At 42.2% G+C, this 26,021-nt stretch overlaps 1 protein-coding gene across 2 annotated transcripts in view; it reads right to left on the bottom strand.

Annotated features, from left to right (window-relative positions):
- Positions 1–605: 605 nt before the first annotated feature.
- LOC105275400 (homeotic protein empty spiracles) overlaps positions 606–26,021 on the bottom strand; it is a 48,547-nt gene continuing 23,131 nt past the window's right edge. The window contains exons 3-4 of one of the 2 annotated variants that reach the window (XR_893230.3): positions 3,240–3,701; positions 606–1,918 (exon numbers count right to left, since the gene is read on the bottom strand). Coding sequence is in view for 1 of the 2 variants with exons in the window: in XM_011332204.3 (XP_011330506.1) it covers positions 3,408–3,701 (294 nt within the window). In the remaining variant the exon portion in view is untranslated. Of the gene's footprint in view, positions 3,702–26,021 lie in introns of both variants that reach the window. The other variant, XM_011332204.3, reaches the window with a different exon arrangement.

Here is a 26,021-nt window from a genome sequence, read left to right as displayed (position 1 = left end):
TCCTCGTCGTAGCTCCACGTTGTCGACGATGTGTTCGCGAGAAATAATTTGGCGGCGTGAAGACAACCCCTCTGTACTCACCGATAATTATGGTCGGTCATTGCAATAATGTCGCGTGCTTAAGAATCGCCGACGCGCGAGTCTTATTGCAACTGTCTGGCACGGCGGAAATTATTCAATTTTTCGTATACCGTATTGCCTCCGAAATAACACACTACGCGAGAAATTACCGTGCACGGAAAACAAACAATTTCTGACCGAGCTTGTATGTACGTATGTTTATGTGTGTATGTGCGCGTGCGCGCACGCACGTGTGTATACGTGTTTATTATCGAAATTATGAACTCGAGGCTATGTGCGTTCGCATTAAGTTTGCCATCTGGATATCGTTAATGTGAGGCTTATTAAGGAGAGTTATTACCATGTGCAACGACCGAAAATGCCTCCATAATATTTGCACAAAGTTTTTTCTTTTAATATCTCGTTTCATTAAAAAACGGGTGTTGCATTTTCTACTTTCTCGCTGTCTTCATGTTCTACATCTTTCGCAACATTTTCTTGAGAATTTGGAGGTCATTGGAGCGGGCAAGAGAAAAGCAGAGACATTAGATTTAGATGATATAATTTATTTCACTATATTGCTAAAGAACAGAATTGATCATCGTATAATTTTATAGTTCTGTACGTCAAGTAAAATCACAATTTGCTATTTACAGAAATATTTACAGGCGGGGGGGCCCTGCGCCACGATCGAGCGAGTGCTCGAGCGAATAGGAACGTGCGAGTTTCACGCGGAACGATTGAGAGAACAATTTTTCTTCGTGTAATCAATAATATTTATCAATCGCGACACGTTACTTGATAATGTTAATTTTGACATAATGACATCACAATTTCGAAATTGCAGTTTGAAGGTATTTTACATTTACAAGAACAACAGCTCCGTCTTGGCGCAGCGCATCCCTAACTAACATTAACAATAATAATTTAAATTGTCAGTACATATTTTGAAACATCGATTGACGAAAAGAATACTGTTCGCCCGCGTAGAACAACGACTTAAATACAATCGCAAATACAATTCGCTTATACTGGAACCATTCTCTAATAATACGAAGTTTGGCACTCACTTTTAAGATTCGGTTTACTTACGTGTTCGCATGTACATATGCTCATGCATACATTGCATCTCGCGTGCCTCTCGATAACTATCTATATACACTCGTGTCCCTTTTCACACTCTCAAGCCTCAAATCGAAAGAGAAACATCGGGATGCGCCCGAATAAGATCCAAGAAGCTGCAATCTATCCTTCTATCCTCCTATATTTTATTTACACCATCCGATGAAAATTAGTCTTTATGGCGAATTTTTTATGGCAAGATGAGTGTAAACCATTCGCGATCTCCGGTGGCGATCTACGCGCATCCAGACGAATCGCGAACGATCGATGCACTGGATCATTTTTTAGGTTTCAACAGTCACTTTGGAAACCGTCACGGTCGTCATACGCGAGTCGAAGTCTTGTTTAGCAAAATAGAATTAAATCGAGTGTAACGGATATGAACCTTGACTCACTGACAAAACTGACAAAAATCTCGAGGTTTCAACAACACAGGCGAACGATCAAAAAATATCCGCCAAAAGTTAGCGTCGACCATTCTCGATACACTGAACATCGTAGCCTTCCGGCGGATGAGCGTCCATTTAACTTGGTCGTCTCCCGCAGACAATGCCTCCATTAACCGATTTCCGATGGACGCCTTCGGTTTCTCCATCGCTTTTTCCGGATTCGTTATAAGGTAGTTTATCCTGAGGACGCCTCATCCTAGTCTCGAGGATATTTACGGATCTCCGCGATTTCCGGTGGCCTCCGGCCACACCGTGGAACGGAGATACTGAGAAACGACGTCGCAATTCTATCAAGAAAAGAAAATGAACAATAAAAGACACTTCCGCTCTCATTATCGTCCATTGACGCTGACTGCGGTTCGCGACGAAAAGATAGTGCAATCCATAATTTTAATGAAACATAGGATGAAATATAAATTACTATGAATAAATTCTCTTTTAAAAGAAATGTTTTTAAATATGGCGTATCCTTGGACTGCGGACTGTACACAGTATAAGGTCCCCATCACTTTTTAAAACCAACATATTTTACGTAGTAGAAGAATCGTTGCGTTCATTCGTAATTATTTAAAAAAATAAGTATAAATGACATTTTTTAATTAATTATTATAGAAATTATTAATTAGCCAGTAAATCATTAAAATTGCTCATATTTTAGTGATTAGTCGATCAAACCTAGCAATAATCTTGATGTTCAAATAGTCGTGTGAGATGCTATAAAACTTTCTAACTTAAGCAACTGCGCGCCAACGAGATTTGTTAGACTTTAAAACACAGTTATTATTCTTTTTGCCAGAAAGCAATCTCACTAAATTAGAATCAATATGAATAAATTACATTCACTGCGAAAAATGTCATGTTTTTTAATTAATTTAATTTCGTACCTTGAAATACGTAAAATACGTAAGTTCAATAAACTGATGATCTCACCCGCAGGCTACCGATTGATCTGACGGATTGATCGGACATATCAAAATTCAGGTCTCGTCCTGATCATCCAATCACTTCTATCTCGTGATATCCGCAACCTTCAAGTTGCGATTTGTGCGATTTATGAAATTCGCGATGAATGTGATATATCGCATCAACAATTTTGTATCGCAAATGCGATTTTAAATCGCACGCGATTTCACATCGCAACTGCGATTTTGAATAGGGTGCGATTTTATATCGCAAACTCAATTTTTAATCATATATAATTTTAAATTACATATGGCTTTTTGTATCAATCAGTTTTTCATGAGTCGCAAGCAGCGATATCTGATCATATAGTCAAAAACAAACTGCTATAACAAACACTCGTTTTCACGTATAATGTAACATTGGAAAATCTCTAACGAGATTCGGAATACGTTTTCAGAAAAAGAATATCTTTACGAAAAATTATATTTTTATTTTGAAGCGCAGGCGCGATTTTGCGATAAATATCCAATTGTATATCACATTGCGATTCAAGAAAAGAAAATTGCACATCTCTAGCTGCGAAGCGCTTTTGAACAAATCTTCAAGACCCCAATTGTCAATCTTCCTGTTGTATCGCAGCTGAGCAACCTCGACTGTGATCGATATCGTGAGGACCCGATAATACTACTATAGGAATTCACTCACTGCTGTTAACTTCGTGCCACGCACACGAACAGCGACTGACAGCCTCGTTCGGAGCAAACTCGATTCGTTCTTCGGACGGTTACCCCCGTCTCGATCGGATTCTCTCTGAATCTATTCAGGATATTTTGCACTCGATCCTGGATCCTAATCCAGGCAGAGAACGTCTAGCTACGCCTCGGAGTCGCTCGTGCACTCTTCGGCCTCCGGGTCGATGTGCTCATCCTCCTCTTCCTCTTCCTCATGATGATAGTCACCGGTCTCCTGTTGCCACTTGCTGACGTGGTGAGTGTTCTTGTTGTTGCTGTTGTTGTTGGTGTTACCATTGCCACCACCGCCGCCGCCACCACCGCCGCCACCACCGCCGCCGCCACCACCTCCGCCCGATTGTTGTTGGGCTTTCGCTTCCTCCTCCTGCTGCATCCGCTTGTGCTTCGTCCGTCGGTTTTGGAACCACACTTTTACCTAAAACATCAATAATTCTGCCATTGGTAATTTTTCAGATATTTAGTTATGATAGATAGCGACTTAGAAATATAGTCATTATAGTATTTCTAATATGATAAACTGTTTTTGTGTTTCAAGCGGTCCTTTTTTTGGAGACATTAGTTAGCTTCCCTGCATTTCAAGAGAAAATAATCACTCATCTCCATCTTCACGAAGAATTATATGAAATTGTAGATATAATAAATGAATGTAGGACCATGCTCAACCACATTTCATCGTTGAGAAAAGGAACCTCGAAAGAAAAAGGATCGGATCATGCGATCACGAAACAGCACGAGAAGTCAAAAAAGCATCGTTGATTTCGCGATCATTATGGGATAAACTCGGATATCCCGAGATGCCTGTTTCATGATAAACTGGAGCGTTTAGAGGGCAACATGGCTAAGGATTTCCGATCGTTTTGGTGGAGGGAACTCGGCGCCTTGAAAGATAACTCGTCGAAGAACCCGATGGAGGCAGAAGATACGCGATGTTCAGCGAGAGGTAATTCGAGTGTGGCCGTCCCCAGCGAATACCGATGTATCCGCCAATCGATCTCGGCGGGCCAATCCCTCGCCGACAGACAAGAGGGTAGGAAGGGACAGGGAGACCAAATCGAACCCTCGTTCTTGCCAGGCTTGCCAAATTAAGTGGCAACTAGTTATAAGCTTGGCTCGGTCAACTCCGATGTATCAGGCAGCCACCCTTAAACGGGAGTATCCGGTTACAATGGTACGTGTCGCTGGCATGGAACAGCCCGACAAAAAGGGGGATGATGCTCCCGTGGAAAGAGGGACCACGAGTAAACTCGATCGAGCATTGTCCTCGAATTGACTGTTAGATATACTAGCGGCGCTCGTGAGAAAAGGGTTGAATGGGCTCCATTTGGAAACTATCTACGCGGAAAATCAGCATTGTAACACGACAGAGAAAAGAAGAGAACGATATACACATGCGCGCGGCAAATGCGGCAGATTGTGTCAGACAGGGGATGTTTGCCCAATGTCTCGGATGCCGCGCGGTTTTGACAAAACCTGGATTAACCTCCGTGATGAACTTCCGCGACGAGTCGGAACGTAGCGCATGATTTCATGATTTCAAGCCCATAATCGAAAATATATTGGTAATTAAGTCGTAAAGAGCTCGTCAATTTCTGTAGAGTAAATAACGGCACCGAGCGTAGCTGGATGTAAATTGCTTATTTATTACTTCTCCAAAATATAAATCAATATATCAGACGTTTCGGTCACAGCATTGGACCATTCTCAATGTGGTAAAAACTTTTAATCCATAAATCCTGTTACAATAAAGATACAGTATATAAATATCGCATTAAATAAATGATTAAACATCGATACTCACACAAAAAAAACCAAAAAAGGCACACTACGGATCGTAGAATTCGCAAGAACTTGTAAAAATTTAGCGCATTCAAGAGATATATTGGTAATGCCCAACAAAAAGCCGCAAAAATTTCAACTAATATGTTAAGTTAACTTAGTCCCGAGCAGATTCGAGTCTTTCAAGTTCTTTAAGAACTGCATCAAATTAATAATTGTCCATCTAATTGGATAACTTGCGCTACATTCCATTTATCAAACCGAACAATATATGCAGAGCGTTCTGAAAAATACTTCATCTTTAATCCTTAATCTTTAAATTAAGTACATCTCGCCCCTCGAAACCGTCTCAAGGTTGTTATTCATGGCCTCTGGCCAATCGAAAGACGGGCAAATAGGGACGTCGTCGCTACACACCCAGGGGAACCGCATCGGGGTCGCGGCACTTAACGGGTGATTAAGAGGGCAAATAGACAGAGCGACCCCTTTCGGGCACGACTATACTTTCGGGCCTATCCCCGAAAGCCACCACGTTACGTGCCCGCATCCCCAAACGTCGCCTCCGAGAGCGAGCGGCGTCGCTCGCGCGCTTAATCGAGTTACCCCCCGTTTCGTAATCGCCTCCCGTCAACCCCCGGGGTTGCCATGGTGATCGCGGGCGGTCCCGAAATCCTATTGGCGGATCCGCACGCACGCGAAAACCCGGGCATCCCCCTCCGCATGGTGCATCCCGTAGGATGAGTAGAACGGGCTTCATCCCCTCATCTGTCTCTCTCTTTCTCTCGCGTCCTCTCTTTCTCTGCCTCTCTCGACCTCGCACCAACGGCACCTGGATTTACACTCAGTTTAACCGCTCCTCACCCCTCGTTAACCCCCGCCTCTCTTTCTCTCGCCCTCCATCGACGCCAGTATTTCACGGACGCACGCATTGTAAAAATCCTATAAAAGCTTCCAACACGTTCGACGATTTATTTCCTGATATATTACCCGGCGAAGTTTAATGCACGGCGGTAACGCGCGATTGGGAATTTGCCATCGAGCGTACGCGCGACACGAGGAGGTGAGCGGGGATCAACGGGAAATGGCCTGACGCCGGCGTCAGCTGGATTTCTCGCGCCCTGCGCGCGCGTTATCTCGCATCTCCAACACGGAAATCTCGCGGCACGCGAAACTTAATTCACCGTTAATAGATGAAACTGTACAAAAAAGAAAGGGGAGATGGGGAGATAGTTGGATACGTAGAACTCTAGCCACAACGGCCGCCATCATCAAATCATTTATCTTTCTAAGATGTACCAAGGATCATCTCTTGTACCGATCTCTTGCTCTCTCTCTCTCGTTTCGGACAGAATCCTAACGTTAAAACAGTACTTGTAGAGCGAAGCTGTATATTTTTTACTTTTATATACGTTCTATCCGTATCGTTATCTCTAATCATATTCGTATTCCGCTGATTAGTTGTTTTTTCTGGTCATCATCTCTCATTGCGTGCCGCCAGGGTCGCACATTTCATTCCCTTTACCTCGTACCCCGTTTTTATATCTCGTTTCTTTAAAGCGATGTGTCGAGCATCGGACGAATGCGCCATGTATGTCCGTACGACTGGTCGTCGCTGGTCCGCGCGTCGCGTATATGGTGTTCACCTGTCACTTAGGCACGTTATTCCGGGAGCAGCTTCAATTACGCGCCTGGAAGGTACCAGCAAAAGAGAGAGAGAAAGAGAGAGTGTGTGCCTTTATCCTGCCTTTAGTCAACCAAATAAACGAGGAGGTAAGTTAACGCAAGCAGCTGGTACACGCTCGTATATCCGTGCGCATATACGCGAGTGCGTACACTCGTTATCTCCGCGAGATCGACGAGAATGCTTCTCCGCTCATCTTCTGCGAAGATACGCGCTCGTCGAACACTCTCGCTTCGCGCGCGAAGAGATCCCTCACCTCGGCAAGTTTTAAACCTCGTCCTTGATTAAAACATTATGGATATAATCGATGCGTCAAACGCAACTTCTAAATTTCAACCATTTACGAAGAACTTAACATTTTTCGAGTACAAATAAAATACTAACCGAGCGTCCCAACTAGAATTCTCTTCGCTTTTAAGCTAGCGCCAAGCTAGGCGCGATTCATAATTCACGATTCGTATATATTTGTGAATAATGTAGAGGAAAACTTCGTCGATTCGTCATGTGTGATTCACCATTCGCATTAATTCCCTAGCTGAGCGGTTTTTCGACGAAGGACGCGAGTCATTACGAATCAATTCATACGAATTGAATGATATACTGCGAATCGCGAATAGTGTGAAAGCTTTACACTGGCGAACGAATAACGAATTTTCCCGAATGTCCAATGAATCTCTGCACATCACGAATCACGAATCGTGAATTACGAATCGTGCATAATCTAGCGCTAGACATTTGTGGCGAATCGTGAATTACCGGGAACATCATCATCGCCGCTCGAGCGAGTTCTGTGTTTCACGCGCGCTATTTTCTAAGCTCCGAGGAATGGACACTTCGATAAAAATAGTCGTCCGGTCTATGAGAGAATTGCGCTCTCGCAGAATGCAGCGAATTAAGTCCATCGTGACGTCTGTCGTCTGAAAAGGAAATTACCGCAGAATCAATTGCGACCAGATCGGTCGGCACGCACAATACGCCGGCCAGGAGGATAATTAATGCAACGACGACGAGACGATGTAATAAACGCACGCGGCGAATGTCGTTGGACTCATCAAGGACAGAAGAGTGACATGAGCCATGCACATCCGCGCGAGCTAATCTGTCTATCTCCATCTTCGGTGTAACGCGTGTTCGCGCATGTGGACATACACACACAGACGAGAACTCACGTCGTGTCATGATACGCATCGGTAATCGTGGACTTAATTAATCCGGATTATTAATTGATATTCTAATTACGCAAGCCGGATCGCGCGCGTCCGGTGATCGCGTTACGTCGCGGTCGCATAAATGAATCGTGACTAGAAACGCGCTTCGGGAGGAGAGTGAGTCAAGGATCGGCGCGGGGAAAGGAGGGGTCTAATCTATCGAAGCCTTTATGTCCCCCGTTAAATATAATTACGTTCATCGTGGTTGGGTTCGCTGATTGGTCATTCTTGCTCCCACGACAAATTGGATATTCGTTAATGAAAATTAATGCCGCGATCAGTTTCGAACTTTTCGTTCTGCTTCGTCCATGCGCATCTTGCCGCGTATCTTCGCTACAACAGGGAAATAGTGGTGAATCTTTCTGGAAAGTTACGTCTGAAAATATCGTTAAGAGGTAATACACCAGCAGGGATTGCTTTCAATTGGATCAAAATTAAACAAGAATGTTTGAGCTGGATCGAGAATGAAAATTTAATTTTGATTAATTACTACGTTACGAGCGCGGGATACCGCGTCCCTTACTCGCCCGGTGAATTCTTCGTTTATTACCCGTCTACTTAATTACCTGCCCACCGTGTGCCGTACGCGTATCCGATTTCAATCAGCGCTTTTTTATCCGGCTGCGCGCGAGCGCGCGCGCCCAAGCGCGCTTTACAAATCCGGTCGTGCCGGCGATTTATAATTGGCGAAGCCGTGCCGTGCCAAACGGCAGCTTGACAACACAACGTGCACAGAACGATTTTTTTTCGTCGTGTCTGCTTTTTTCACCGACAGAGAGGGGTGAGGGGGAGAAGATGAGAGAACGAGAAAGCGAGAGAGGGAGGCAGAACCGCCTGTAATATGTACACGGGCCAGCCCTCAAATAAAATCTCCAGCTCTGGATAGTAACCAATCGCCGGCGCGAGAGCTAGTCGCCCCTTAATCCCCCGGGGGCTCGGCGGTCACGCTCGAAACATTATTTTTAATCCCCCATACGATCGCGACAATCCACCCCTCGCTATTGCGCGAGACGCGTCAGGCTAAATAAACCCGGCGATATTATTTTTCAATCGTCGCGAGCGTACACATCACGCGAGAGCGAGATAGAGAGAAAGTAAAAGAGACAGAGGGAAAGGACGGATGGACGAGAGGGAGAGAAACAGAGACGGTCCCCCTCCCCCCGATTCCACGGTTCCGGCCTGGAAAATACAAAAGCGCGCACGCGTGTACAAGAGCGCGCGTGCGCGCGCTCGCGCACGGAAAAGCCGTCGCAGGCGCGTTCGTGGGTGTGGATTACAGGATGAAGAGCGGCGTGTGTTTTGTTAGGACGAAATTGAGCGTGATCTCGCGTGAGGGGACGCCAATTTCTCCTCGGATACGCATCTCTTCGCCCGCCATATTCGCGGCGCAAAGTTTTTTCTTGTTCTCTCCTTTTTTTCATTTCTCTTTTTTCGATTGCGACGCGCTATTGTTGCTGCTGTCGGTGCGTTTAAGCTGTCCGGAGGGTAATCGCCGACCGTGACGAACGCAAAAGTAGGAAATACAAAGAAATTTAACAATCACACGCTTTGTCGGGGAGAAGTCTAACTGTCATTGTCGCTCGACACGTCTGAGATAACAAACAATGTCCAATTTTGTTTTTAATAAAAGACACCGACCTCTGTTCCGTGCTTGCATAAAGCGAACGAGCTATCTTTGGAAAGATGATTTGCAACAGCATGTGCGAGACACGAATAAATAGCTCGAAGCACCATAATTAAAACTATCGTACCAGAAATGAAAAATCGACCGCAACGAATACCTACGTTATTACGTTGACGAGCCGATAACATTGACGTTAATAACGATCGGCCGACTTCGTGTCGGCTCGCGGGACTTCCTTGAGTATCGATGAGTATGCACACGAAGTCTGACAACATGCATGACAGTGACATGCCGGGATCGTGACGAGAAAACCGAGGAGGAGCCGCTATCTGCTACGCTATCCGGTTGGAAGAGGTGACGAGGGAGAATCGAAAGCGCGGACACGCCGGCGACTATCGTTTACGGCGATCGTTCGGCTCGCCATTATTCGCGTTTCCATGTTTCGGAATCCTTTGAGCTGCGGGCTCCCTTTGTGGATCCCTCAGCGCGTTGCGATCTGAGTTGCAAGTTTCTGTCGATGCTTTTCCCGGAAGCCGCATGAAATGTGCATGCGCGAGAGGATTCCTGTCGCGCGGCGAGAACGTACGTTCGTTTAATCGTAGCTTCGATAACACGAACGACGTTTTAGTGATCAGTCGGCAATCTGCGTACCAAGAGAATAAAGCGCGTAACCATTGCGAAAGCAGGAATGCGTGTTCGACGTAGAAATGCACAAATATGGGGATCGTTAGTTCCATCACTTTTATACGATTATTATTACTTTGTGCGCGTATTACTTTGTAACACGCGCACGTTAAAGTCACTTATGGAAACAGTCGACTATCTGGATAATAAAACAATACCGACGTAGGATTTTCTATCGTCTTCAGAGGATACCATTAAAGTTAACGTCAACTTACGGGGATATATCGTGAGTCTCGCGCGATCTAAATATCGTTCGACTTTGATATCAGATCGAATTGCAATGGTATGGATCGTCCCGTAATTCGTAGAAAGTAATTGATAAATATCTAGCCAACCGTGAAATACGAGCGCGCGCAATTAGATGAGCGATAAGTCGCGCCGTGGGAGGCAAGAACGGGAAGAAAGGAGAAGGGGGTAATACTGTCGCAACGTCGTGTCCCTTAAAAGCTAAATTAATGAGCCTCTAAATTTCTTCATTTTAATTAGCTATTGTTCGCGTCAACCAGTCGGAGATGTAACGCGCATAAAAATGGGACAAGCGCAATATTGTTGGCATAATTTTATTCTCATGCCCGGGCTACGATAAGGGGGGCCCCCGGTAAAGTGGCCGCGCTCGAGCGCGCCTGGATTCGATTTAAACGGCTGTCGATAGGATCGATTAAACGGCAGCGCGCCGATTACGGCCGATAATCTGTTTGTTTGTTGTGCTATCTTGACAGCGCCGACGCGAGATTGTGCGCTTTGCATGTCAAGCGCTGCCGTGACGGTGCCTCGCGCTTCAAATTATCGTCGCGTTCCGCCATGTCGCCAATATTGAGTTATTCTGCTACGCCTCGGTCGATGATCAATTTATAAGATGATGCTTTGCCGCAGGAGGAACTTAACTTTAATTCTCTGATTTTCAGCGACGAACTTGGCCTACGTCCGGATGTAATGGGAACATCACTTGAACTCGAGGAAGAAATAAATACTTTTATTAGAGATGTAATTTAGTTTTGAAGATTTTGCAAGAAACCTAGTCTGGCGTCAGTATTTTCGAAGACATTCTCATATAAGATAGTATATTGTATCGTATAAGCAGATTATTAGCAGATCATGTTTATTTTCAAGTATTATCTATTGTTATTAATCATAGAATATAAGTTTCAAAACTGTCTCTATTTGGAGCTTGGGTACTCCCAGCTTTTTTATTCAAATCTAGAATATACTTACTATTCATGCATCTGTTAACATTAATTCTAAGTTTTGTGAAATCTGTTAAAGAGCAACTCTCTTTCTCTCTCAAGTTTACGGGCCTAAGTTTTAGGTCAGTACTTAACATAATGTAACGTATTACGGAAAAGCTTGTGCGGTGACCCTTACTCTTATGGGCTTTTCGTTGCCAGTGTTTGCAGTGCTATTTACTTTACTACAAAGGAGATGAACTATGATGAAAAGGATGAACTAAAAGTGAATGTGTAAGTCAACGTGTATGAAAATCAAGTGAGTGAGCCATTGTGAGTCACTGTGAGCGAAAGTACGAATTAGTACAAGTGCATACGAATGCTAATGCAATAAATTAAGTAATATAAAAGTTTTGTATGAATCACGTGGGTAGGGAGCCATATTGGTTTTCCTTGTAAGCACGTGGTAATATACAGGCGCTACAAACAGTGGTACTGAAAAATACACGGCAGTTAGTCAGCCCTGACCATTACTTTATTGACTATTGCCGTCGAGCAGTCTCCGCTCGTGTAAGTGTGCGGTGTATGTAACGCGTTTCTTTTTTCAAGTGATTTTAATAATTAATCGGAGGTGCTTACTGTGAATAGTGATGAAATAATAGATTCGTTCGCAAATGCCTCGGTAGTGAATACTGTGATTGTGCGTAATGTGTTTTTTTCGTCGAGTAATTCTCAGTTGCCGAATAATTAATCGGTAGTGAATAATAAACCGATTGATTCATGTAGCGACTTGACGCCTACCGAAAGGCAGCCAGCCACTAGAAAGAAGAAGTGACAAACAACCACGAGAAAGATGTGACAATTCGAACAATATCCGATAGAGGGAGATTTGGGAACAATATCTCCCGCAAGAAACAAACACTTTGAAGGAGGATAAAGGTGCGATTTCATGCTGTCACTCGTCGCTCATGTTTAGCGTCAAAACAGATCACGTGATCAAAATTGACCATTGTCCAGCGTTAATTTTAATCACGTGACCTGTTTTTGTCGCTAAAAATGAGCGACGAGCGACACAATGAACATTTACCTTAAAAGGGGCAGAACAAGCCGATCGATCATCATTCTGGCGATTTTTAAATCAATCAAGTGCGTGAGTAAATACCTGATTGTGGGTACGGTCAAAGTTACGCTGCGAAGCGCTTCTAGACACTTTCTATCCTTCTTCTCATTTAACAGAAGAAAAAGGATAGAAAGTGTCTAGAAGAGCTTCGCAGCGTGACTTTGACCGTACCCACAATTACTGTATTAAAGAAAAAGACTTGTGACTCATTACTGTCACATGTAAACTTATGATTTTATTACTCAGCGATTCGCGATCGTGGAGCCATTTACTTATTCGTCTTCTATAAGCTTCTACAAGCTTTCTACAACAGTATGAAGACATATAGATTATTTTATAAGATATAAGACTTGTTCGCGTAATTTTATTCTTATGCCCGGGCTACGATAAGGGGGCCCCCGGTAAAGTGGCCGCGCTCGAGCGCGCCTGGATTCGATTTAAACGGCTGTCGATGCAAACAGTGGTACGAATTGTTGCAGTTGTATAGGTTTTTGTTTGTATTACTCCATTACTAGGTAATTATTGTAAATCGAAATAATTTCTGAGCAAATTGATCGTGGTTTGACATAAATAATGATACATTGATGATAAAAATGAGAATACATTTTAGAAACACCTGAAGGATATAGAAAAGAAGAAGAAACGTATAAGTCCGGATCTACAATAGGTGTAGTAAGCCTCAAGCCGTAAGAAATTGACCAATCACAATCGATCTTTCTCCTCATATTCCACTGAGATTGGTTAATTTCTTACGGCTTAAGCTTACTACACTTATTGCAGATCCGGCCTAAAGGACATCTTACAGATATCTTAATATCTGAAGATATTACATTTAGGCTACAAGGAAACAGACCAGTGCTTACAAAATCATCTTGTGCTCTCTGAATGTAATCTCCTGTAAGTATTAAGTAAAAGTGTTGCAAAATCATACATATACACATAAGTGTTTAATCCCTAGTATTATTTCAGCATTTTTTCTTCATAGTATCCAAAACTTTCTTGCTTTGTACAGGGTAACAATTTCGAGTTTCATACTTTTCCGGTTTACCTTCGCTGCCTCTGGAATAGCATTATGTTAATAATTCTAATTTACATCTATGTATGGAATAAATATAATCATTTTCGGAAAAATGTTTGTAGCAGACACGTGCTTTGTGTTTTGTTTTACGAGGCTTACAATATGTTTTATGTTTTCCTGGTAAAGGAGTGATCGGATATCTTTTAAATGTTTGTGAGATATTAGACATTTAGGCTCAGGGCCGCATTTACTATAAGGCGCATCAGGCGCAAGCTGGGGCCTCACTCCCTATGGAGCCACATTTTAAAACCTTACCTTCTCACAAATAAAAACCAACTTAGTTATATAGTTGCAAAATAAAATATTTATTTTTAAATATAAAATTCATAATATAAAAACTAGAGGCTGCTGAAAAATTTGTGTGACCTTCGACCTCCATTTGAAATACATTGTTCTTTCCTTAAAATATAAAACTAACAGAAACTGCTATATTCCATAAAATTCATATACGTGAGCATATCACCAACGAGGCAAAAAGCTATTTGAGTAATAGCTATTTTGTTTCCTACATCTACATATTTCACAACTATAGAAGAATGAAAATAGAAATAGAACTGTGGATGTTTTTTTAGCTTATCGCTATTCCTTATTTTCTAAGGTTCTATCACATAGCCATACCCAATCGAAGTTAGCTTCGCTTTATGTAATAGATATAATAAACCGCGATCTTGTGTCAGTTTCACGGCACATCCATTTAATATATGCTATATATACTATATAGCAGTGCCGGGATTTAGTTGCACATTTCTGGCCGATTTCGTTGTCAACTCCCACTGTTCCCCTCTTGCCGCGCGTATCTTAGAAACGAGGTGCCGGACGCTAATAAACAAGATACATGCCGCTAAATTATTAGCTCATTTTCAGTGTTGAAACGAATAAAAAATTATTTAAGAAGTAACTTACACCAAAATGAAACAAATGACCTGTCGTTATTATGCATTGAATCAGATGTAATGGACTCGATTAATTATGATGACATAGATATATTTGCTAAAACCAAAGCCAGAAAAAAAACTTTTAATTATTAATTTTGTTTAATTTAAATTTGAACTGATTTATTTTTATACTTTGTTAAATGCAATTATATGTATACTCAATTGTGCTATGTTAGTTTTCTTTTATTAAAAAAAGTTATTATGGAAATGTCAACTTTTATTTTCAATAAACTACATATGACTTTAATTAACTGAAATAGACTTGTTCTTTTGAGGCCTCATAATGATGTTACGCCTAGGACCTCTAAAAGTATAAATGCGGCCCTGTTTAGGCTACATGTAAAGCAGATTAGTAACCATGAAGCATGTGTTGTGCCGGGTTGTACATCAAATACACGAACCCCTGTGCACCTATTTCCAAAAGATGTTGCTCGACGTTTGTCTTGGTTGAAAAATGTGAAACTTGAAAACATAGAACATATTGTAAACCTCGCAACACACAAAGCACGTGTCTGTAATTTGTAATATAATTCTAATAGTATAATTCTATAATAATTCTATAATTCTAATGGTATTTCACATTTTATATTTAATTTGTGATCAAGAATAGTTATGTTCATGTAATATACAGGGTGTCTAACATACGGTGAAAAACCTCTCGCCCACAGGTCGATCTTGTCAAATTGAATTAAAAAGTCCTGTACTATTTTGCAAAACAACCACGTAAAATTTCGAGTAATTAAGTAAAGAAAGTTCGCTAATTCAGCGGACGCGATTAGCAGCGAGGGAAGTAGGCATGAATGACGTAAGAAATGGCTAGCAGCGCGCGTGACGCGATAACAGCGAGTATAGGATTAAAGTGGCAGGCGAGACGACGCGTGGACAACACTTTCTCGGCAACACGAGCGCATGAATGAAACGCTGAGAAATTATTGTCCACGCGTCGTCTCGCCTGCCTCTGTAATCCGATACTCGCTGTTATCGCGTCGCGCGCGGCTAGCCGTTTCTTATGTCATTCATGCCTACTTTCCTCGCTGCCAATCGCGTTCGCTGAATTAGCGAACTTTCTTTACTTAATAATTAATTACTCGAAATTTTACGTGGTTGTTTGTAAAATGATACGGGACTTTTTAATTCAGTTTGACGAGATCTACCTATGGGCGAGAGGTTTTTCGCCTTTTGTCACCCTGTACACACACACACACACACACACACGCGCGCGCGCGCGCGCGTAATATACAGCATCTAGGATCTAAATAAATAATAAAAAATTAAATATGTTATTAATTAACGATCGAACGCAGTTCCGGTCGCAAACTCCTCACAAACAGCAATCTCGTAAGCTGATTCGCTAGACTCGTACGACTTATGTGACTCGTGCGATAATAGGGACGTGTGATCAATCACTTGCGACTAATGTAAAACGACCTTTAGACCGTCTTAAGTTTATCTGCAGATGCTGTGTAGATCATTTCATTGACTATGGAATATCTGAAGATACACTTAATTACTTACGATCTTAAATGCATATATGTAATACTACTAATTATGGTCAATCGAGCTGAAACAAAGGCGAAAACATCGCGGATGATATCTTTCTTTCTGCTGCAGAGGACTTTCTCAATGCATATGCGCGAAAATTCTATAAGAAAAAGTGAAGATGCTAACCCACCTGTCACTGTGTGGAAATTAAAGAACTCGGAAGATAAAAAGAAGTGTAAATGTAAGACAATTTTTATATTATTAAAATACACAATATTTACATGTTGTATCCTACTCTTTTATCCACAACAGTTGTATAATTCTGTTTCATATTTAACCGCTTGCGCAGAACGACTAAAGTAACTTCTTATTCCTCACTTCATCGGAGACGTTTCTCTCACTTCCACTTACGGGGACTGGCCATATATAAGTATTACATATATGATTATTATATCAGGCAGAGCTTCAAGGATGTTACTGCAAGTCAAATAGTTTTTAAAATACTAAATATTTGGTAAGTAAATGTTGTCTTGCACCATTCTGTGACATATTATTTCTTTATTACATATTATACTACTTTGGCATTTGTCGACTGTTTTTAAGTATATATAATTTCAGTTTTTTAATTCTGCTTTTTACATTTTCTAATGTGTTCTGCTTTCTAATATGCTACGGTGGCCTTCACGGGAGAGAAAGAAGAAGAAGAAACAATCGCAGTAGTTCCTGTTATGGATTGACAAATCTGAATAGAAGAATTATTGTGTCTTTGGTATACTCTTTATTGAAACACTCACAAATACAACGTATACTAAGTAACGCGTGCAAGACATCCTCTAGCGAACCTAGAGAGCCTCTAGGAGAGAGAGGTCATGCGACCAGCTTGGCTGGCATCAATGGTGTCAGACTTGACTCGCTGCCACACGCGCACACAATGAAGAAACGTGTATGTGTGTCGCTCGGCGCTCGGATAGTGACTGATTTCTTTCTATCCATTTTGCATTAATTACAATTTCATTAATTACATATAATTAGAAATCATATCTATTGGCACTATTGTTGCTCTTACATTTGTAGGTGACAATGTCGAGGCAGGAAACAAAAGCAAAGTCAATTGCAAAACATTGGCGGTGGCAAATGGCAAAGTAACATTAACAAGAAGCACAAGAAAGAGCGAAAAATGTATACCGAGCAAAAGAAGGTTGTGCCAATAAGAATGCCAAGCATGAAACATACAAGTACATCTATCAAGAATGAAATTTCTTTCGTTCTCTCTCCTATGAAGGAAAAAGCGACAACTACCAAAATCTGCGATATTGTTAACACTTCTTCTCTTAACTTAACACTTGATTTTGTATCACGTGATTTGGGAAAGAAAATCTAAAACAATCCTTAAAAATCACTGAATCACATCCTTAAATATAACGATTGATATTGCGATACATGAATACATGATGTAACTTTGATATTATGACGTATAATATTACGATCATTCAATAAACAATTTTCCATAAGTGACACTACATTTTGCGCTCTCGAGAACTCGAGTGGTACACAGAAAGAAAAAGTTTTGCTACCGTAACTAATCATGATTTGCTAAAAAATGTTTGCTGCCGTAGCTATAAATTTCTAAACTACAGCAAACTGTTTGCTCTTGCAGCTAATGAATTAGGAACCTTATCTAATAAAATAGGTATTACAGCTAAAATTTAGCTGTCCATATATTACGACTGAATTTAGTTATCACACGCACAGTTTTTAGCTATGGCAGTTACTTTTTTTCCGTGTACCGATCCTACTCGCGACGTTCTGACTTCATTTTCATCACTAATTGTAAGTCATCCTTGATATACCGATAAATCGTACGGGTTCCGTTATGTTCCTCGAAATCCGCGGGGTATAATGAGAAGGAAAAAGCGTAAAACAACATATAATTATAATATAATGATGCGGCCGCGTTATATTATATTTCCGGCCAATCGTGAGCCGGTGTATTACGCTCGTCGCAGACGGTAATGGAAGAAGTTTTGCATATTATGCAGGCCGCATACGGATTCTCTATGCATAATGAGGCGTGTCGTCGTCGGACTAACAATAAAGCATGCGCTGTCATCCGATATATCTGGCTTGATGCGTGAGCGTCACTTCTTCTTTCTGGTGTCGCGACTGTCGCGAGGCGAGCAGGTCGCATATATGTGAACGCGTCAACGTTAAATAATTCCGATTACACGTGAATCCAAATCGTTCTTAAATGAACATCGATGTTGAATCGTTAAACCAAACAGTCTCCGCGTCTACCATAAATCGTCACGAATTCAGCGCATTAGCGTATTAATTTCGCTCTATAACAAGAAAAAAAAACCCAGCAAGTTGTCCAAAACCAATAATCGACTCACTTTTACGTCCACCGTCGGTCATTAAAGACATTTCCTTGAACTTCGCGGAAACAGTGAACTCTTGAGAACGCGCTCCGCTTGTCCGCGTGATAAAACCACTTACGATTTCCGCACACGCGCGCGCGCGAGTTTACGATGTACAACTCGCCGACGAGGACGCGCATTGGCCGAGTGGAAGGGTAGGAGAGTAACTTAAGATTAATAATAACTCTCAAATCGGATGTGAAATTAACCGAGTCGTAAATTCGTTACGCAAACGTATCCGCGCGTCTCACAACTGTGCTACAAGATCACGAACTTAATTGGGGGGGAGAGGGGGGAAAGGGAGGACGCACTGGGGTAGACGTTCCTCTTTCGTGTGCACCGGGAATATTGGAGAGTTCGACAAAATGATCGATGAGCAAAGGAACGAACAGCGAATCATGATTTCTCGTACTCCGAACAGCGATTTACGTTATCACATGCGTGATAGCATCTGTACTAAAAAGCCCGTTAACGGGACACGTAGCAGCGTCGCCCACCAACACGGACGACGATGCAAATTATCTCGGCAATATACAGCGCGGCATGCTAATAACGTCGTGGCGAGTATCACCGGGCATTTGCGCCACGTAAATATACGGCGCCGTTTATTTCCTCGGCGCGAGGCTCGAGGCTTTCGACAAGTCGGAATAGCGTAGGATACTTGTCCTACTCCACTTCTCGACAATCCCGCGAGCTCACTCCGATAGCGGAAACGCTAATGTTACCACAACGCCGCAAGCATTGCTTCACGTAATCATCCATTGCGATTATAATCATTCTTGTGATAATCGTCGCAACGCAGTGACACAGTGTCACAAAAATTTTTATTCTGAAGCATCTCCTATTTATATATATCTCTCTCTTTCTTTTTCTTTTTGACACGTGATATAGGTATGCTATGCACGAGATATTTAAAATTCAGACTCGGACAAATTTGCCGAGCAAACACCATTTGGAAAATCGCTAAAGAGAATACCGCGTATTCCCGCTTTTACGAGATATGTATATAAATGTGGGTTATTCCTCGAAGCCGCGCGACATGGAAAAAAGAACGTTCACAGTGGTTAACCAGTTATCGGCATACTCGGAAGCGACGAAACGATCCGTCAGGTCGTCTCGAAGCCGCACAACCGGCCGATTGACCGATCGTCTATCGACGGATTTTCGACAGCGCGCGAAAGAGCGTCCGCGTTCAGCCGAACATGCCGATAAGGAGCAATTAAAGGCACGATTTACAGAGTTGACTGATTGCTGCTCACCGGCCACGATTATTTTGTAAATGACGGACGCGGGGATGTCATCATGTAGCAACGACTGATTTATTGTTGACCTTCTTTTTGCATCATGTCCAATGCGTCGTTAATTGCCGCCGTTAATAGTACCCTCTCTTCGCGCTTGCCGACGAAGCGGATAACGATGGTGTAACGATCCTTTTCCACGAGGGGAACTTACTGCAGACTTACTGCATTTCGTAAACACCACTTATTTATCGACTACTTAAACGCATTCGTGGATTTTCCGTCGAGACAATGTCGTCGTAACCGATGAGGCGCACGCGGTATTTCCCGATGGACGTTGCGGTGAGGAAGATGAAAAGCTGAAACTTTCGCATAAATTACTACGGGAAAGTATCAAGACGTAACGTAACCGCGCCGGGATAGTTTCACTATTAATCCACATCTCTCGCTATTGATCGTCACAGTTGAACTCCTCGGTTTGACGATCATTAATCATCGGACACTCCGCGCGATCGTTCGTGAGGGTAATTAATTTGGATTATAAATGTCGTCTGATTGCGACTGATAATGAGGCGCCGAATCGCTGAATTTTTCGGTAGGAAGTATCGATGTAATTAATATAATACGTCAGTTTGCCGTGCACGTATTGAGAGATCGTTAGCCGGATCGACGGGATGTCGATGGGTTGATTGGCGTCAATTTTCCGCGATAGCGCAATCGCCGTGTAAGTACGGCTCTTATACGCGGCTGATACTCTAATGCAGCCGCTCATTAAGTGTGAGAACACGTGTGAAAGAAAACAACTCGAGCGTTCCGCCATCCGCGATTCTTGTTGCGGTAACAAAATAATTATCTCTCCCACTGTTTGAATCTGCTATTTTACATATTTTACGTTTCCAGAAATTATCTCTACGTGTCAGAAGCGAAATCGAGTAAGGCGGCTAAGTAATTTCTATAAAAAGATCAAACCAGTGTTGCATATTAAAAGATGAAAGTCACTAAGACGATTAAAGAAAACGCCGTCAAACTTGAATGAACATGTCCGCTCACGGAAAAATACGATCGACGAAGACAATCAGCCAAAAAATCGCAGAGATAATGGCGAGATTAATGATCCGGATGAGTCTTAAATAGAGCCGAGGCTCCTCTTCGCCGTTCGCATGCCGATGGGGCAATCCCAATAATTAATCACCGTTTCATCGGGGGAATGATAAATCCACGAAGTCGATCTCGACGATAGGCCGCGCGCATGATTAACGCCAGCGTCGCCATAATAACGGCGTCGTCGTAATCGGCAATAAATTAATAACGAGTCATCGAAGGTATCCCGCGAGTTACAATGTGCTTTCTCTAATAAATTCTCGCGCACGGTAATTAACGTCATGCACAGACATTATTGCAAATACGGAGAAAGCCGGCGCCACGAAAATCACGAATATTACATCGCAATAATCGCATGCGTAAATAAACGAAGCCTGCAGTTTAATTTTTGAAAGAGAGAGAGAGAGAGAGAGAGAGAGAGAGAGAGAGAGAGAGAGAGATAGAGAAATACATGAAGGATTCGTATGGACAGCTCATAGGTGAATGCAAAGAGTGATAAAGCGCGTATTAAAGCATCCTGTTATTTTAATGTATTGCTGTAAGTTTGGAGAATGCTGTAAAGAAAGAAAGAAAACGAAGATGAATGAAGAAGATGATGAAAATTGAGAGAAAGAGCAGCTAGGAGAATGCGGTCACTGCCCGCCATTGTCCACCTGCCAGACCTGTTCGCATTCAACACGCCGCTATCTTCCAATTTGCATCCTTTGTTTGACCTGACGTCGCGCCTTCTCCCGGCCACCCACCCCCATCTATACTTTTGATTGCGCAACGCAATTACTCTCGCTGCACGCCGCTTAACTGCTAATTGCGGCGCGGAAATCCGCTCGCATGGTCCAGTCGTAAAAGCACGCTCTTATCTCTCGCCGTTCGCGTCGTGTGCGCGTAATTCAGCACTCGCGCAATCGCAAGCGATTTGTCTCGATCGCTTAAACGCTAAAAATAAGCCATGAAAAAAAAGAGCGATTTGAATAGATTGTCGATCTGAACAAATGCAAATATCGCATCAAGATCGCTTTACATAGAAAAATGTGAGTATTATAATACTATAATGTCGGAATCCTAGTTGCACGATATGATGAAATATTAAAATTGACGCGATAGCGAGTTTCCGTATTCTGCCAGGATATTTAATTCAGTCCTCCTCCGTCCCCTCCCCATGCAGTCCGTTCGTTCCGTTTGGAACGGTCCCTTGGGCGACTGCAGTTATGCAAATCGAGATGATATGCCATTAGCGGTACCCTCCAGCTCGTCCTTTTCCGCGGAAGCCAATCAGCGTCGCGAGAGGCGCGTAATTAGCAGTTACATTATATCCTTCGGGTTTCGTGCGTATGTACCGTGCGTACAGAACGCGCGAGAAACGATGCGAGTGAGCGCGCACGCGTATGCATACGTGCGCGTGCGCACACGCATACATCGGTTGTTCTCGCGCTTGTTAAGATTCATAAGGCGAGCGCGCGTTACACGCGACCCGGTGGCCCTCATTAGAGTTCTAATTGCACGCGATTACTCCTGCAATTATCCGGGAATACATTATCGGTCGCCGAATCGTGATCAGGCTGGCGTCGCGTCGCGCCGCGCCGTATCACGTCGTAGTTTCGCTCTCGTGTCCGAGTGCATTCAACTTAAAAACGGGCAAACTTAAGGGGGGAAACCTGGTTTATAACGCTAAAAAAGGCGAATGTTTAGGATTTTTTTGTGAACAGAAAATAAAGCCGATCTTTCTGAAACTTTCAGGGTAATTTTATTATATATCTAAACAATATAAAATAATTTCTTTATTGTTTTTTAGAGTTATGAGCGTAAGTGAATTGGCGGGCAACGTGGAGCCTTTAATTCTTGCCTGAATAAAAAAAACTAAACATATTTTTAATTTTCATATGATTTTATAGTCGATGAACTAAACCAAATAAGAAAAATATATAAAATTGTGAAAATTATGATACTTTAAAGAAAAGTAACGATTTTGGCCAAAAAATTTTGGCTTAGTTGTGGCAACAAATTGTTTAAACTAATTTTTAAAATATTCTTAGTTTATATAGAATAGTTGATAATTATTTAACTAAAAACTCTTGGAATGAGTCGAGCGGTCGAATAGTTTTTTCTCTATCCTGCCAGTTTGGAAAAGTAGTTCCAAAAAATCGCATTTAAAATTTAAGGTACAGAAAAGTAATAGTTATTGGTACCTTATAGCACTCTAAAGCTAATCTGCTATATCAGACCCATGTAGCAAGCCTTCCGCTTCCTCATAAAATTCGTTTTGATGAATTTATTCAAACCTACGACTCTTTTTCGTGTTGCTTTGTCGGCACCGCTCTTGTCTCGTAATTCGCTGTGCGTCGTATTTGCGGCGGATATTTTACATTGTTGGCCAATATTTATTTGTAGCAACTGCATTATTTGTAAAATAGCAGAATATCTTTCGTTGAAGGCATGTAATATTAAAGGTGGCGATTTCAATAATTTTTAGACCGGAATTAAAGTGTTTTCAAATGTTTAAGTAAATTCGAAAGTGAGGCGCCAGATCATAAAACTTTACAAATATATTCTCTGAGAGCATTACTATCGATTAAAGCCAAAAAATCACAATTTTCGATCCTGTAAACTAAGTTCCCCCTTAAAGTCGCATACGTAACTCGTGTCGCATCGCGTCGGCACATGCGCAATCTCACCGGACACCACGTTGCAATATTCTAAGTGCGCAGCGGTTTCTTTGATTTTCGGCTTAAAAGTAATGAAAAATTATTGATACTTAACTATGCATAAATTCCTTGCACAGTTTCTTCACTTTAAAATTTTGGCATTACCTCAGGTATGTAAGAGAGCCCGATTATCTGTTCCCACCTAAAAGGAACATCTCCGAACATCTTAATTCGTCGCAACTGTGCGTGCACGAGATGAACGCGGCTTCACGCGCCGTCGGCGCGTACGTGCCGCGCGCGAAAACTCTGTTGGCGGATAATCCGCGGGGCCCGAGTCACGCAAGGAGGCCCCATCGGGCCCATCGTCGGAATTCCACGCGGATATTCGCGCCTTATTAACGACGCACGTCGTCGAGGCGCGGGACGACGAGCGGTCCCCGTGATGGCGCACGCGCGGCACGTAATAAAGTACAGTTAATGGTCCTCGAGGCGCGGTTTCCTCGAGCGTCTTCGAGCGGATCTCGTCGGGGTGACGTGGGAGAGAAATGTGTAGCGGCGGAGAAAGATTGTCGAACTGTAGGCGTGCGTTTGCCTGGAAGCGTGGAATTCCGCCGGTCGACTGACCGACGCGTTCGCGCAGCTTGTTAACGCGTGACGCCCACGGTGGAGTAAACCCCCGCTAGAAAGAAAAAAAGGCCTCGCGCTAACCGTTCATTCTCGCGATCATGCTTTCTCATGCAAAACAATATTTAATGATAAAGTCGATGGGACTGTGTGCTATTATTTATTTGTAGCCGCATTTTGCCATGTTTTAGTTACGAAATCGGCGAATTATACGTAATTACTTATTCACGAATCATGTTTTCTCCCGACAAATATGCATGCGCACATAAGAATGAATATTTATGGATTAGCGAGTAAACGGAGTAAAATAAGTTGGCCTTATTTTTGTGGGGAACACAAAGCCGCCAACTTAATGAATTTTCCATATCGCTCGGCTTATCTTATTCACGATGCGAAAGACAATCTGCATTACCAAACCTACACTATCATGTGTTTTTACAGTTCAATGGCGTCGTTGTTACTTGTCTATATCTTCTTTACCTCGTACTTATGTTTCTTTACATTACTTGCTCGAATACTTAAATCGATCAATTTTAAATATGAAAGAGGATATGAACACTTTACTTATACCCAGTATACGGTAAGACTTTAGTATACTATCCCCCTTCGATTTTGATGAAATTGTACAGGTATGTTATGCTAACTGAATGTTGTCGAAAACCGGAGTGCGAAGTTGCGGAAATGTCAAGTTTCCGAGAAATTTAAATTTGAATTATTCGCCTTAAGGCCTCTTCACACATATCCGTGACGTGTCAGTGCCGTATTCGCTCAGTTTTATACATACATGTTTTTATACTAGTATTTATACATGCCGGCGTAGTAACATATGCGAATCAACACGGCACTGATACGGTACTGACACGTCACGGATATGTGTGAAGAGACTTTAAATCAACATTTTTTAATAGTTTGATATAAAAAATAATTTAAAAACTCAAGTTTCTTAACCTAAATAATTACGTACTATATATCACGACATGCTAGAGTAATATAGATTTCGTTTGGGGCCATAAGCACGAGGGGGGGAGGCGGGAGGGTGTGGACTTTGGGCAAGACTACGATTTCCGGAGCGCCAAATTTTGACCGTGGATTCTTCATTTACAGGTCATTACAAACAAAACTTAAGGAGTGGTGAAGTAGCTATTTGGTTTATTTTATGAGATACGGAGGTTTTCAGTTACAATTTGAGAAATCGACAAAAACGCTTTTTTACCTATGTATATATATTATGTATATATATGTATATATATATTATATATATGTATATATATATTATATATATGTATATATATATGTATATATATATGTATATATATATATGTGTATATATATATATATCTTCGCCTTACTATTGGGTTGTTGCGAAAGTAATGTCGTTTTTTTTGTCAGTTTTTATTCTTTATTTTTCTTGAAGATGTTGAACAACTTTAAACGAAATATGCCCCATCGGCAACGATGACCTTCTGCCAATCTTCAGGTAACTCGTCGATCCCGGCTTTGTAGAACGTCGCTGGCTTCGATGCGAAAAAATTCTCTATCCACTGATAGAACTCCGCTTCTTTGTTAAACTTCTGTCCTTGTAGGGTGTTGCTTAGTGCTCGGAAAAGATGGTAATCCGTTGGCGCAAGGTCGGGGCTATATGGCGGGTGGGGCAAGATTTCCCAACCAAGCTCGAGTAATTTTTGTCGAGTCGCCCGAGCAACGTGTGGTCGCGCATTGTCGTGCAGAAATCGAACTTAATTTCGCCGAGGGCCGGTTTCTGTAATTTTTCAGCGACGCGTTGAAGTTGCTTGCAGTACAGCTCGACCGTAACACTGGTGCCTTGCGGTAGCAGCTCAAAGTAGATGATGCCCAGCGAATCCCACCAAACGCAGAGCATGATCTTCTGCGGGTGCAGTTCTCGTTTTGGCTGGTGCTGTGGCTGTCCGTCTTTTTTTGTCCACGACCTTTTGGATAGGACAGCAA

The sequence above is a fragment of the Ooceraea biroi genome, chromosome 2 (genome assembly GCF_003672135.1).
Source record: "Ooceraea biroi isolate clonal line C1 chromosome 2, Obir_v5.4, whole genome shotgun sequence".
Lineage (NCBI taxonomy): Eukaryota > Metazoa > Arthropoda > Insecta > Hymenoptera > Formicidae > Ooceraea > Ooceraea biroi.
The sequence above is the reverse complement of the archived record's forward strand: the minus strand, read 5'-3'. Positions and strand labels throughout refer to the sequence as shown.